The sequence below is a fragment of the Oncorhynchus tshawytscha genome, linkage group LG08 (assembly GCF_018296145.1).
Source record: "Oncorhynchus tshawytscha isolate Ot180627B linkage group LG08, Otsh_v2.0, whole genome shotgun sequence".
Taxonomy (NCBI): Eukaryota; Metazoa; Chordata; class Actinopteri; order Salmoniformes; family Salmonidae; genus Oncorhynchus; species Oncorhynchus tshawytscha.
In genome coordinates, this window is record NC_056436.1 from 46,612,952 (window position 1) to 46,626,556 (window position 13,605).

At 41.2% G+C, this 13,605-nt stretch overlaps 1 protein-coding gene across 1 annotated transcript; it reads left to right on the forward strand.

Annotated features, from left to right (window-relative positions):
• The first annotated feature begins 12,076 nt into the window (after nucleotides 1–12,076).
• Nucleotides 12,077–13,273, forward strand: LOC112257113 (suppressor of cytokine signaling 4-like). The gene has a single exon (XM_024430677.1). The coding sequence runs from the start codon at nucleotides 12,077–12,079 to the stop codon at nucleotides 13,271–13,273; it is 1,197 nt and encodes a 398-aa protein (XP_024286445.1).
• Nucleotides 13,274–13,605: the final 332 nt, after the last annotated feature.

The window sequence follows — 13,605 nt, forward strand, 5'->3', positions numbered from 1 at the left end:
TCCAGGACACCTACAGCACCCAATGTCACAGGAAGTCCAAAAAGCTCATCAAGGACAACAACCACCCGAGTCTGTTCACCCCGCTATTTGTATTTGCCAAGGCAGCTGCTACTCTTCCTGGGGTCCAAACACACCAAAGCACCCACATTTACATATAAAACAAAAGATAAAACAGTGAACTATGTTTGTACTGAATGAGCTAAAGATAAAACAGTACATCACATAACATCCCTACACCACCACATGTCCACAACACAAAATGTTCAATACCACCATACAACAATATCACAATGTGTGCGTATGCATGTGTCTGTACCTTTGTGTGTGTCTCTTCACAGTTCCCGTTGTTCCATGAAGTGTATTTTTAACTGCTTTTTAAATTCTGCTATCATCAAGAAGCCGAGGTCAGTACAGGTGCATCAAAGCTGGAACTGAAAGACTGAAAAACAGCTTCTATCTCAAGGCCATCGGACTGTTAAATAGCCATCACCATCACTGAAATCATCATTGGCCACTTTAATAATGGAACACTAGTCACTTTAATAACGTTTACATATTTGTCATTACTCATCTCATATGTATATACTGTATTCTATTATATTCTACTGTATCTTAGTCTATGCCGCTCTGACATTGCTCGCCCAAATATTTATGTACTCTTAATTCCATTCCTCTACTATAGATTTGTGTGCATTGTTCTGAAATTGTCAGATATTACTTGTTAGATATTACTGCACTGTTGGAGATACTGTAAAAACACAACCATTTCGCTGCACCCACAATAACATCTGCTGAACATGTGTATGTGACAAATAAAATTTGATTTGATTAGAGTGTACCTGTGTGCTTGTGTGTGTGTGTGCGTGTGTGTATAACTAGGGATGTAGTGTGTGGTTCAATCAACACCGGTAGTGCTGCTACCCCCCCACACACACACTATTGAGCTGTTTCAATTGATGGGGGTCAGTACAGAGGACTAAGTCAAGCCTTTCCTTCAGTGGGAGGGGTGGAGGAGAACAAATATTTCAGAGGAACCGGGTGGTAAAGGTTGTATGGGTGCGGTTAAGGGTGTGTGAGTCTGATGTAGCTATGAATGGTATCAAAATATAATGCTAAAATAAAACCTTTAACTTGACAAATGCCAGGCATCCTCATGATTGAATGAACTGCTGTGAAAAGACTACCAGGGAAGAGCATCATATTCAACAGACTTCCTGAAATAGGACAAAAAGGATAAGTGTCATGGCCATATAAGGAGGACACATGAGAGGAGTCATCCTAGTAGTTCATCATCACTGATCATTTGACTCAGTAACCAACTACTAACTGGTTTGATTACTCATTTGCTCGGTTGGTGGTCGACTGAAATCTACGCCCCCCAGTGCGTAATTAATTGAACATTTTTTACTACTTGAAGAGATGTATTACTCTATGTGGACTTTATAACGACGCTCATCAAATATTAACCTGCTGTTTCATAGCAGGAGTGTCACACACACACACACACACACACACACACACACACACACACACACACACACACACACACACACACACACACACACACACACACACACACACACACACACACACACACACACACACACACACACACACACACACACGAGTATTTGGATACTCAATGGTTCCACTTTAATGAATAATACATACAGTACAATATGTCATCCTCTGCTTAATAGGCAGGACCTCTTGTTAAACATGGGCATGACATCACCTCATTAATGACAACAAAGGAGGGGCACTTATTGTATTAGTCCCTTTTAACCCTTAAAGTCCAGCAGGATGTCCAGCCTTCAAATGCTTCTTTTGATATCTGATACCACAAGTTTCGTGGACTAACAGTGGGAAAACTGGGAATGTCATATGGATCACACGCACAGACCTGCATTCAAATACTATTGACATCTTTCAAATACTTGCAAAGGCTAAAATACTCAAATCTGAGTGTTTGCTTAAGCCTTTCTGGAGTGCCAGAAGGGCAGTGTTTGCCATTTTGCGACTTTTGTATTGGTTCCATTGCAACAGGCAAGCTTAATCAAGCACAGATAAAGTATTTGAAATGTTTTCAGATAGTATATGAACCCAAGTCTGTGTAGTAGCAGAGGTTTCTATGTCAAAATGACTTGTCTTCTAACTTGGAGCCACTCGAAGATCGAAGCAGACAAACCTGTCGGAAGACTCTTATTGATTATTCAATCAATAAATCATGTGCTCGATGCAATCTAAAAGCCAGGCCGTTTCCTGCCTAACTAGATTGAAAGGATAAACAGACAGAGGCTATTATTGTTGCCTAATTATCTTGAGGATGTCAGTAATGTGTGGGTGGGCTTACCATCAGGTGGCATTGAGAACAATATTGGCCTACAGTAATCTCTTTAAAGGTAATTATTTATATTTATTTTTTTACATTTAACCTTTATTTAACTAGGCAAGTCAGTTAAGAACAAATTCTTATTTACAATGACGGCCGAACCCGGACGACGCTGGGCCAATTGTGCGCCACCCTATAAAGAATGAGTGTCAGTTTATTTAAATGATCATTAAACCGATTTGAAGATACCAGATTGGACCTTTAAATATAATGGTCTATATAGGCCTAATGCACACAGGCTCTGCTTTCTGAAATAAATAGGCTAGATTAATCAAATTCAAGGCTAAATTCAATCCCTTAAAAATATCATCAGCGGTGTCGGGCAGGAAACATAGGACTATCAAGTAAAATAATAGCATATTGGTTGTGCGTCTTTACACGTATGCGCTGTAGTCTATTACATGCCTACTATATGCTACTGAGTAGAAGATGCAACTTTCTCACTCTCACAACCATCCCCGACAAATGAGGAAACGATCAAATCCCAAGAGGATTTGTCTATAAAGAGAGCGGAACTAGTCTACACAGGAGATGGGGTCTGGACAGAAGACCGAATGCAAATGGCAAGACTATAATAGAATTTGGCAATATGGACATGGAGATTACGTTGTCTCTCTAAAACGATTTTTAAAAGGTAAGACCATCTCTAGACAAAAGTAATCAAAAGTTAAATGATTTGTAAGATTTAGAAATAAAACGAGGTGTCGGCAACTCAATGTTATTTTAAACAATATAAAACAAGGTTTCCATTTCTTTTTTTGTGGCTATAGGCTAACTCTTTTCAGAGCAAATTACTTTATACATTGTACAACTGTATAGTAAATGTAATTTTTTATAATTGAATAAATCTGTGGGGCACTCACTCTCAAACATCATGACTTGTATTGACTCTGAAATTACACTGCCTTTGTCTGGTCCTCCCCTTATACATTCTAGGGCAGTGGTCACTAACCTTTTCTGAGTCAGGATCACTTTCGCAGTCTAAAAGTAAGCTGAAATCTACTGCTCAGATTTGTTTGATTTTTTTTACATTAACCCGACAAACAGTTTTGTAGGAATGAGGTTTGGGCAGTTGGCCTAAAACATTATCACAACATATTGGCTATATGATTGGCCTGCCAATATTGTTAATCAGACCATATTATATTTCAAAACTCGAGCTTTGATAACACAATTCATCAGTTGGTTTAGCACTTGTGGAGCATGAATTTAAATAATTCGCTTTTTTATTTTACTGGACTGATCGTACCTGCATCTGATAGTCAACGAGGTCAAATCACGACGTCAATGATCTTCAGGTCGAAAAGTCGGAGCTCTAGAAAGATGCCCGAGTTTCCGACTTGGAATTGATGACTGTTGGATGACTGTTCAAAACGATTTTTCCCAACCGCCTCTCACCGTCCCTGCTCTCTCCTTCCTTTCCTCGGGTGAGACTGACCAGAGAGAGGGGACACCGTCTTCCACCTGATGGCGAAGCTCGAGTCACACCGCATCTGCGTCATGCACAAATTCATGTTGTTCCTATGACCAGAGAAAGTGAAATATTTCTTAATATTAAAATCGACACGACAAGCTGCTAATAATAATAAAAACGCAGGGCTATCGATACTTGGCTACTCATTCATTGCGGCTGCAGGCCGAGCAGAAGTACGGAAAAGCGAGTTTTGTAAAAGTGTTGAATAAAAATAGTGACAGTGCTGAATATAAACTTAAACATGAACTCACTCATAAAAACTGCAGCTCTTTGCTGTATTCGTTGACAGTCTCTCTGTGCTCATGGTTTTAAAAGTTATTAAATATTACGTAGGCTAGTAGCCTACTTGGCTGTGGCCAGGGTCATGGAAGCTCGGTAGCCAGTAGCCACGGTGATTTGAGCTATCCGATTGAGCAGCGCTGTAAGATGCACTCGATTTAGTCACAGAATTGCCGGTTCGCCGGGTAGGCAGAGTTTGTCTCATGGGAACACGTTGCTTACCCGGTGCGCAGGACTTTTGAATCAAGTGCATCTACTGTTATAAACTCAACACGATTTCAATAAAGGAGAGCAAGCCTTTATCATTCGTTGGCTTTTCTACATAAATATTTGGTGATTGATTTTGAATGCCTTGAAGATCGAACGGTTTGCGACCACTGTACTAGGGCATACTTAGGTAGAAGGCAAGAGTAGCAATAGTATGTCTTGCCAAACTGATTATTTAAAAAAAGATATATACATACTTAAAAATATTATTTCAGTATTTAGAAGTATGTATGTGATACATATACTTTAGTATATTTAAATGATCTAAATTGGAAGAATTTGAAATAGATTTAATGCATTTAATGTAAACTTTAATGGTGTTTTATTAGCATTTAAGTATATTAAATATATTTACAATTATCTAATTTGGGACACTTTTTTCTTCAATCAATCATTCAATCAAATATATTTAAAAAGCCTTTTTTACATCAGCAGATGTCACAAAGTGCTTATACAGAAAGCCAGCCTAAAACCCCAACCTGCAAGCAATGCAGATGTAGAAGCATTGTGGCTAGGAAAAACTGCCTAGAAAGGCTGGAAGGAACCTAGGAAGGAACCTAGGAAAGAACCTAGGAAGGAACCAGGCTCTAAGGGATGGCCAGTCTTTTTCTGTTGTCCGGGGTGGTGATTATAAAACCTATAAGATTATAAGTACCTGGCCATTAAGGCCAGATTGTTCTTCAAGATGTTCAAATGTTTATAGATGACCAGCAAGGTCAAACAATAATCACAGTGGTTGTGAAGGGTCCAACAGGTCCACACATCAGGATTAAATGTCAGTTGGCTTTTCATAGCCGAGCATTCAGACAAAGTTTTTTTTATAACTAAACCAAGATAGACCACAGCTTGACATGAAAAGCCAACTGTTTTTATTTTTTATTTCACCTTTATTTAACCAGGTAGGCCAGTTGAGAACAAGTTCTCATTTACAACTGTGACCTGGCCAAGATAAAGCAAAACAGTGCGACACAAACAACAGAGTTACACATGGGATAAAAACAACTTACAGTCAGTCACACAATAGAAAAGTCTATACAGTGTGTGCAAATGTAGTAAGATTAGGGAGGTAAGGCAATGAATAGGCCATAGTGGCAAAATAATTACAATTTAGCAATTAAACACTGGAGTGATAGATGTGCAGAAGATGAATCTGCAAGTAGAGATACTGGGGTGCAATAGACCAAAAAAATAAATAACAATATGGGGATGAGGTAGTTGTGTGGGCTATTTACAGATAGTGTACAGAACTCTTTTCTATTTCTGACGCAGATCGCGCTGAAAGTCCTGCCTCTCCCATCTCCCCATTGGTAGAAGCAGGTATTCATGTGCCATCTCCTCATTGGTTATACCCATGTGGATGATTGAAAGACGAACTGTTTTGCCGGTTGTCATAGTAATACTATGAAAGTTTAGATGGCAATCACCATATAAATTCAAAGATGAAAAAGCCTGGAAGGAGGAGAGATGACTAGAAACGATTTGATTGTCCGTTTTATGTGTGGATTAATTGGCAGAGTAGAGGAGCTTGTGCATTTCAGGTAAAATAACAACTCAATGTTTATATCCCAGGACAAATTAGCTAGCAACAGCAAGCTAGCTAAATAGGACAAATGAGCTAGCAAGTGCATGCTAACTAGCTACATTGCCATACATGTTTAATGCTTTTCGACCTGCCCCCAAATTCATGTAATTGGTTCAGAGTTTGTTTTGATATTTTAACCTGCATGTCGTGATCGCGTTTGGTGTAGGGGGACAAAATAAATGTGTGCACGATGGAGCACGCGTGCAGCCGGTTTGGGTTCCGTGTTAGACCCGACGATGTATTTCTATGTACAACTTTAGCTAGCCGTTGCCATGACATCACAGATAGAATAATGAGACAGATATTTCACCGGATGTATAAATGTGAAGCTTCCGCTTGGCGTTTCCACTCACTCCCAAATATGGTAGTGGGAGGAAGCCCACAATACAGTTTTCTGTTCCCAAAACTGTCATATGTTATGAACCAAATGGACTAAGTTTTATAGACTTTGCCCTTTGCAACAAAAACAAATTAAATCACGTTGTTTAGACAGAGTGCAAAGGCTAATTAATTTATTGCACACGCACACGTACTCCACAGAGTAGGCATTCCCTAAAGGAAATATGCATGCTTGAACGGGTCAATAGGATCTCGCTTGGTCATGCATGGAAATGCCCATCTCCATGCGTGGAAATGCCAACTATGACTCATTTGTTCACATTGGAAACAACAGGCTGTGGTCCATCTTGGTTTAGTTATAAAAATATTTATAAAATATTTGATGACATCGCCTACAAGTGTGATCGGGGATTTCTATTGGAGAAGCAGTTTTAGCCTATCTTAATACTGTACTGTCTTTGATCATATTATAAGTCAAAACTTAATCTGCAGAAAAGGATGCTGGGTAATGCAAAAATATTTGCACATACTTTTAAGGAAGTATACTTAGAATATTAGATCTACATGAGTGCAAGTCTCACCATGGCACGGCCGTGGCGATACGTTGGCACATGAGAATTATTAGATAATGGCAAATATTTGTCAATTTTTGCATTCTATCCATGCTGGCTTTTGTGGGCTACATGAGACATGAAACAGATAGGTGGGAGGGGATACTGGCTTCGCCAATTTATTAATGTGCAATTTGCCTAAATGGATAATGGAAACACTTCAACTACTTCATTTTTATTCGACACTCTAGGTTTTTGCAACAAAAACATTTTCTTACTTTCAGCTGTTTTTATCGGCACAAGACAGTGAAAACTAACCGTAGTAGTCAATTGTCGCATTTATTTTCTATGCAAACTTTCTAAATGTCAACAACAAAAAATCACTGTACAAGCTAATGGGATCATAGCTAATAGGAATTCAGAAAGTACTTTGAAACACATTATTGCCACTGAAACTATACTTATAGTGTAATTGATCACTCACAAAGCAGAGTTAAAAAAATTTAAATCTATGTTTCAACTTAAAAACAACGCCAAGTGTATTTGTAATTAAAATACTAAATTACAATTAAGTAGACTTTTAAGTGTAATGTTTTTAAAGGTCAACTGCCCCTTAGAACCAACTTATCTGGTTTTAAACAGCCTATGTGGCATTGATATTTGAGCCTTTATTTAACTAGGCAAGTCAGTTAAGAACTAATTCTTATTTACAATGACAGCCTACACCGCCTAAACCCGGACGAAACTGGGCCAATTGTGGACAGCCCTATGGGACTCCCGATCACAGCCAGTTGTGATACAGTCTGGATTCAAACCAGGGTGTCTGTAATGACACCTCTAGCACTGAGATGCAGTGCCTTAGACTGCTGCGCAACTCAGGAGCCCATGCCATATGTGCCAGAAACATTCATTCCAGTATCAACATTTACTACAATGCGTAAATAGGATAATTTTGGTCATAAAGTCAGTCTCAGCTAAAACTGAGTTTTATATTTCAGTTAGTCATGATTTACTGGAGGGTTGTGTATAGATTAAGATCATGCCAACTTGCCAAGTGCCCAGTAACACGAGCTGTGCTGATTGCCCTCTATCAGCTTCACCCGCTCTATCCAATAGCAGCCAGAACCTCCAGACAGTGAGACAGACCTTCCCATTACACAGCGCCTCAGACTTGTTTACACAATACAACACATTACAAGTGGTGGCCACTTGCTGATGTGTTTGACAGTGATTACTCAATCCACCACTTTTTCGGGTAACATTAGAATTGAGATGATCAGAGCATACTTGTATCCGAACTGCAATCCGAGCGACCTGTTTTGTAATATGATTTACTATAAAACACTGCTAGACAGACACACACTCTGGTAATAGATAGTGAGAAAGTTGTAAAAAAAAACAGCACCAAAGCATACATGTTGCCACTTGCCAGTGACTTGATAAACTCATTGTGGCCTGGCTGCTCAATGTGCCTGCTAGCTTGTGTCCATAGCCACAAGATGTAGGGATGCTGAAGGTGCTGCAGCACCCCCTTAAAAATCGGAATAATAATTTATTTTTTAATTTTTTTAAATCAAAGTAGTGCACTGGGCCTTTAATAGTCCTGTATCAGGGACCAATATAGCCAGCGGGCAAAAATATTTGTCCAGCTCCAACGATAATCTTATTCTCCATTTTTTTTAACCAATCATCAGTCATCTAAGTCAGTGACGTACAAGTTGAGTGACATTTTATGTATGCATGCTGAAAGTCAGGAGTTAATTTGTTCTCTGTTCTATGTATTTGGTCAAACACATCCTCTCCATCAGTTTACTAAGAACAGGCAGCAAACTGATTGGGTGGCTGTTAGAGCCAGCAAAAGGATGCTTTACTATTTTTAGGCAGTGGAATTACTTTAGCTTCCTTCCACGCCTGTGGACACGCACTCTCTTAGACTTTGGTTAAATATATAGCAAATAGGGGTGGCAATTCAGTATGCTAACATTCTCATTATACCATGGACTTGTTGAATACTTGTTTCTGATTGGCTTGAAGGGCATTCTAGAGTGTGCACTATATTTGCACGGTAGAATTCAATGGCTATAGTTCATGTTCCATGTCTCAGCTGCTTTTGAAAGCAAAAGTCTAATTGAAAACATTATTGGTGTTGTTGAATTTTCATAACGGGAAACTAGGTGGTTTGGTGGTTTGATGGTTTGGTTAGCTAAACTACCAAGTCTGTTTGTTTGGTTACCACGGCAACTACTGTAGCTAACTAGTACACTTGCTAGCTACTTCAGTGTATGTTGAACACATTTCTACCGCCAAATAGTCGTAAATGTCCTAGTCGTAAATGTGTTAAATTATAGTCATGGTATAAAAGGGATAATCAACTTGGGGCTCTATGCGTTCTCTGGAAAATAATCCAGCTCTGTGGAAGGTCAGTTCTCTGTGAACACACCTTCCACTTCGTTTATTATTTTCCATAGAACTCATAGTCCCTCGTTGATTATCTCTTACATAGTTTCCCATCTAGGTTGTCTATACCTGGTGGCTTATCATTATTGATGTAAAACAATAGTTTTTCCACCTCTCCCATACTAACTTGACCAAATTCAAAACAGCAATCCATCTCTTTCATTATTAAATATTTTATACAAAAATATGACGTTTCACTGTTCAATGTTGTAATTTTTTCCACCTTTACTAGTGAAATTGTCAAAAAATTGTAAAACCGCCACAAGTCTGGTTTATCCTTGGGAGCAATTTCCAAACGCTTGAAGGTACCACGTTCATCTGTACAAACAATAGTACGCAAGTATAAACCCCATGGGTCCACACAGCCGTCACACCGATCAGGAAGGAGAACGTACTTTGGTGTGAAAAGTGCGAAAATGGACAATGCCCCCAAGAATACTTCCAAAGTTGTGGCAAAATGGCTTAAGGACAACAACGTCAAGGTATTGGAGTGGCCATCACAAAGCCTTGACCTCAACCCTATAGAGAATTTGTGGGCAGAACTGAAAAAACGTGTGTGAGCAAGGAGGCCTACAAACCTGACTAAGTTACACCAGCTCTGTCAGGAGGAATGGGCCAAAATTCACCCAGTTTATTGTGGGAAGCTTGTGGAAGGCTACCTGAAACGTTTGACGCAAGTTAAACAATTATAAGGCAATGCTACAAAATACTAATTGCGTGTATTCTGACCCACTGGGAACTTCTGAACCACTGGGAATGTGATGAAAGAAATACAAGCTGAAATAAGTAATTCTCTCTACTATTATTCTGACATTTCACATTCTTAAAATAAAGTGGTGATCCTAACTGACCCAAGACAGGGATTTTTTACGAGGATTAAATGTCAGGAATTGTGAAAAATGCATTTGGCTAAGGTGTACGTAAACTTCCGACTTTAACTGTAAGTGTTCCTTTTGTCCAGGTGGGAAAGGGCAGTGTGGAGTGTAATTGAGATTGCGTCATCTGTTGGGTCTTTATGCAAATTGGAGTGGGTTTCCGGGATGATGGTGTTGATGTGAGCCATGACCAGACTTTCATGGCTGCTGACGGTAGCTACGGGGCAGTAGTCATTTAGGCTGGTTACCTTCACTTTCTTGGGCACAGGGACTATGGTGGTCTGTTTTAAAAATGTTGGTATGACAGACTCAGACAGGGAGAGGTTGAAAATTGTCATTGTAATTTACAGTTCAAGTCGTAAGTTTACATACACCTTTGCCAAATACATACTGGAATTGTGATACAGTGAATTGTGTGAAATATCTGTGTGTAAACAATTGTTGGAAAAATTACTTGTAACATGCACAAAGTAGATCTAAATTACTTGCCAAAACTATAGTTTGTTAACAAGAAATTTGTGGAGTGGTTGAAAAACGAGTTTAAATGACTCCAACCAAAGTGTATGTAAACTTCCGACTTCAACTGTAACTTGTCTGGTAGGCTTGTGTCAATGGGCAGCTCTCGGCTGTGCTTCTCTTTGTAGTCCCTAATAACTTTGCAAGCCCTGACACATCCGACGAGCGTCGGAGCCGGTGCAGCAGGATTCAATCTTCGTCCTGTATTGACGCTTCGCCTGTTTGTTGGTTAGTCTGAGGGCATAGCAGGATTTCTTGTAAGCGTCCAGATTAGTGTCCTGCTCCTTGAAAGCGGCAGCTCTAACCTTGCGGATGTTGCCTGTAACCCATGGCTTTTGGTTGGTATACGTACGTACGGTCACTGTGGGGACGTCATCGTCAATGCACTTATTGATGAAGCCGGTGACTGAGGTGGTATACTCCTCAATGCCATTGGATGAATCCAAGAACATATTCCAGTCTGTGCTATTAGAACAATCCTGTAGCGTAGCATCCCCATCATCTGACCACTTCCGCATTGAGCGAGTCACTGGTACTTCCTGCTTTAGTTTTTGCTTTTAAGCAGGAATCAGGAGGATGGAATTATGGTCAGATTTTCCAAATGGAGGGCGAGGGAGAGCTTTGTACGTGTCTCTGTGTGTAGAGTAAAGATGGTCTAGAGATTATTTTCCTCTGGTTGCACATGTGACATGCTGGTAGAAATTAGGTAAAATTAATTTAAGTTTGCCTGCATTAAAGTCCCAGTCCACTTACAGTTAGTTTCTTAACAGGTGCATGTTTGTCAACAATTGGAGCAAAGCTCTGCAGCATTTGTGAATATTTGATCGATACAAGTGGATGTCACAGATAGAACACTATTGGTATGCACTCTAGTAGGTTGAGTGATAGCCTGGGTGATATTACAGGCATTAGTCACAGTTAGAAGCTACCTCTTGAGAGGAAAGCTAGTTGTTAACCAGTCAATCTTCAGGTCACCCAGAAAATAGACCTTTCTGTTACCATCAGACACCTTATCAAGCATTGCACACATATTATCCAAACACGGACTTGTTAGCACTTGGTGGCCTATAACAGCACTCCAAAAGAAGAGGCTTTAGATGAGGCAGGTGAACCTGCAACCACAACACTTCAACAACATTTGACATGAGATCCTCTCTAAACTTTAGAGGAATATCTAATCTAACATAATAAACTTTCTACCTGTACTGTTTGAAATTGGATTTCCAAGCTTTTGTTGATAACCATCCCATTGTTTCATAAGTGAATGTTACTTTATCCACATATTGACTTGGTTATCTCTGTCTATTAATGTAGCACAGAGCTGTATGAAGAAGAGGGAAGGCCATGTCTGAGAAGAAATCCCGAAGTTCGGACATCTGTCCCAAATGCGGCATCCGCAGCTGGAGTGCCGACGGCTACGTGTGGAGCTGCAAGAAACGCTCCCGGAGTTCTCGAAACGATCCGGGCCTTTGGGGTCCGGAGGGGGAAGGGCCGATGGAGGAGCAAGGAGCGCGTTCCACCTCATGTCCGCGGAGACGGAGAGAGAGGAAGTGTAGCTGTACCGTAATGGGGGAAGTCGACATAGATGTCCCCTGTCGGAAAGCCCTTTCTAGGCGCTCTCTCCGGCAGAAGTTCCAGGATGCAGTGGGTCAGTGTTTCCCTCTCCGCACTGACCATCGCCACCACCACCACGGCTGCCCAACGGGGGCCTACCGGGGGGCCTTTTCTGTGCTCCTCTGGTCCAAGCGTCCGATCCATGTCACGGAGCTCATGCAGGACAAGTGCTCCTTCTCGTCCAAGTCAGAGCTGGCCCACTGCTGGCACCTCATCAAGAAGCATGCCACCCACCCCAGCGCCATTGTGGGCCTAGAGGTTGCCCAAGCCGCCAAGGCTGCACAGGCTGCTGGCAAAGAACCAGTCCTGTCCACTTCCACATCCCCGCCTTCGACACCTCTTTCATGGGAGGGCATCTGCTTGAGTAGGCCCCTGAGCTTTGAGGACTGGGACCTCTCCCTTCCGCATGGCAGAGCAGCCTTTGGTGGCAGCCATACAGATTACATCCTAGTCCCTGACCTCCTGCAGATCAACAACAGCCCGTGTTACTGGGGCGTTCTGGACCGCTTCCAGGCAGAGGAGCTCCTGGAAGGCCAGCCCGAGGGCACCTTCCTCCTCCGTGACTCAGCCCAGGACAAGTTCCTCTTCTCCGTCAGCTTCCGCCGCTATAGCCGCTCCCTCCATGCGCGTATCGAGCAGAACGGCAAGCGCTTCAGCTTCGATGGCCGCGATCCGTGCATGTACCGGGACCCGAGTGTGACGGGCCTGCTCCGGCACTACAGCGACCCAGCCACATGCCTCTTCTTCGAGCCCCTCCTGTCCCGCCCTCTGGCCCGGACTTTCCCATTCACCCTGCAGCACCTGTGTCGCGCAGTGATCTGTAGCTCCACTACATACCAGGGCATCAAGATCCTTCCACTGCCTCATCAGCTCAGGGACTATCTTAGGCAGTACCACTACAAGTGCAATGGGGTTTGTGCAGTGTAAAACAATGACAATTTCTGACTTCATAATTATAGTCCCATGGGTTACTACTCTTCAATATTGACCATGTTTCATTGGTTTTTAGAGACTTGTGAAGACCCTGACTGCTACAGTGCCTTCATAAGGTATTCACACCCATACACTTTTTACACATTTTGTTGTGTTAAAATTGAGATTTTGTGTCACTGGCCTACACACAATATCAAATAATGTCAAAGTGGAATTATGTTTTTAGAAATGTTTACAAATTAATTAAAAATGAAAAGCTGAAATGTCTTGAGTCAATAAGTATTCAACCCCTGGCAAGCCTAAATAAGTTCAGGAGAAACAATTTG

Excerpts from the sequence above, each read along its gene's own strand:
- LOC112257113 (XM_024430677.1), top strand. The coding sequence starts at position 12,077 with ATGTCTGAGAAGAAATCCCGAAGTTCGGACATCTGTCCCAAATGCGGC.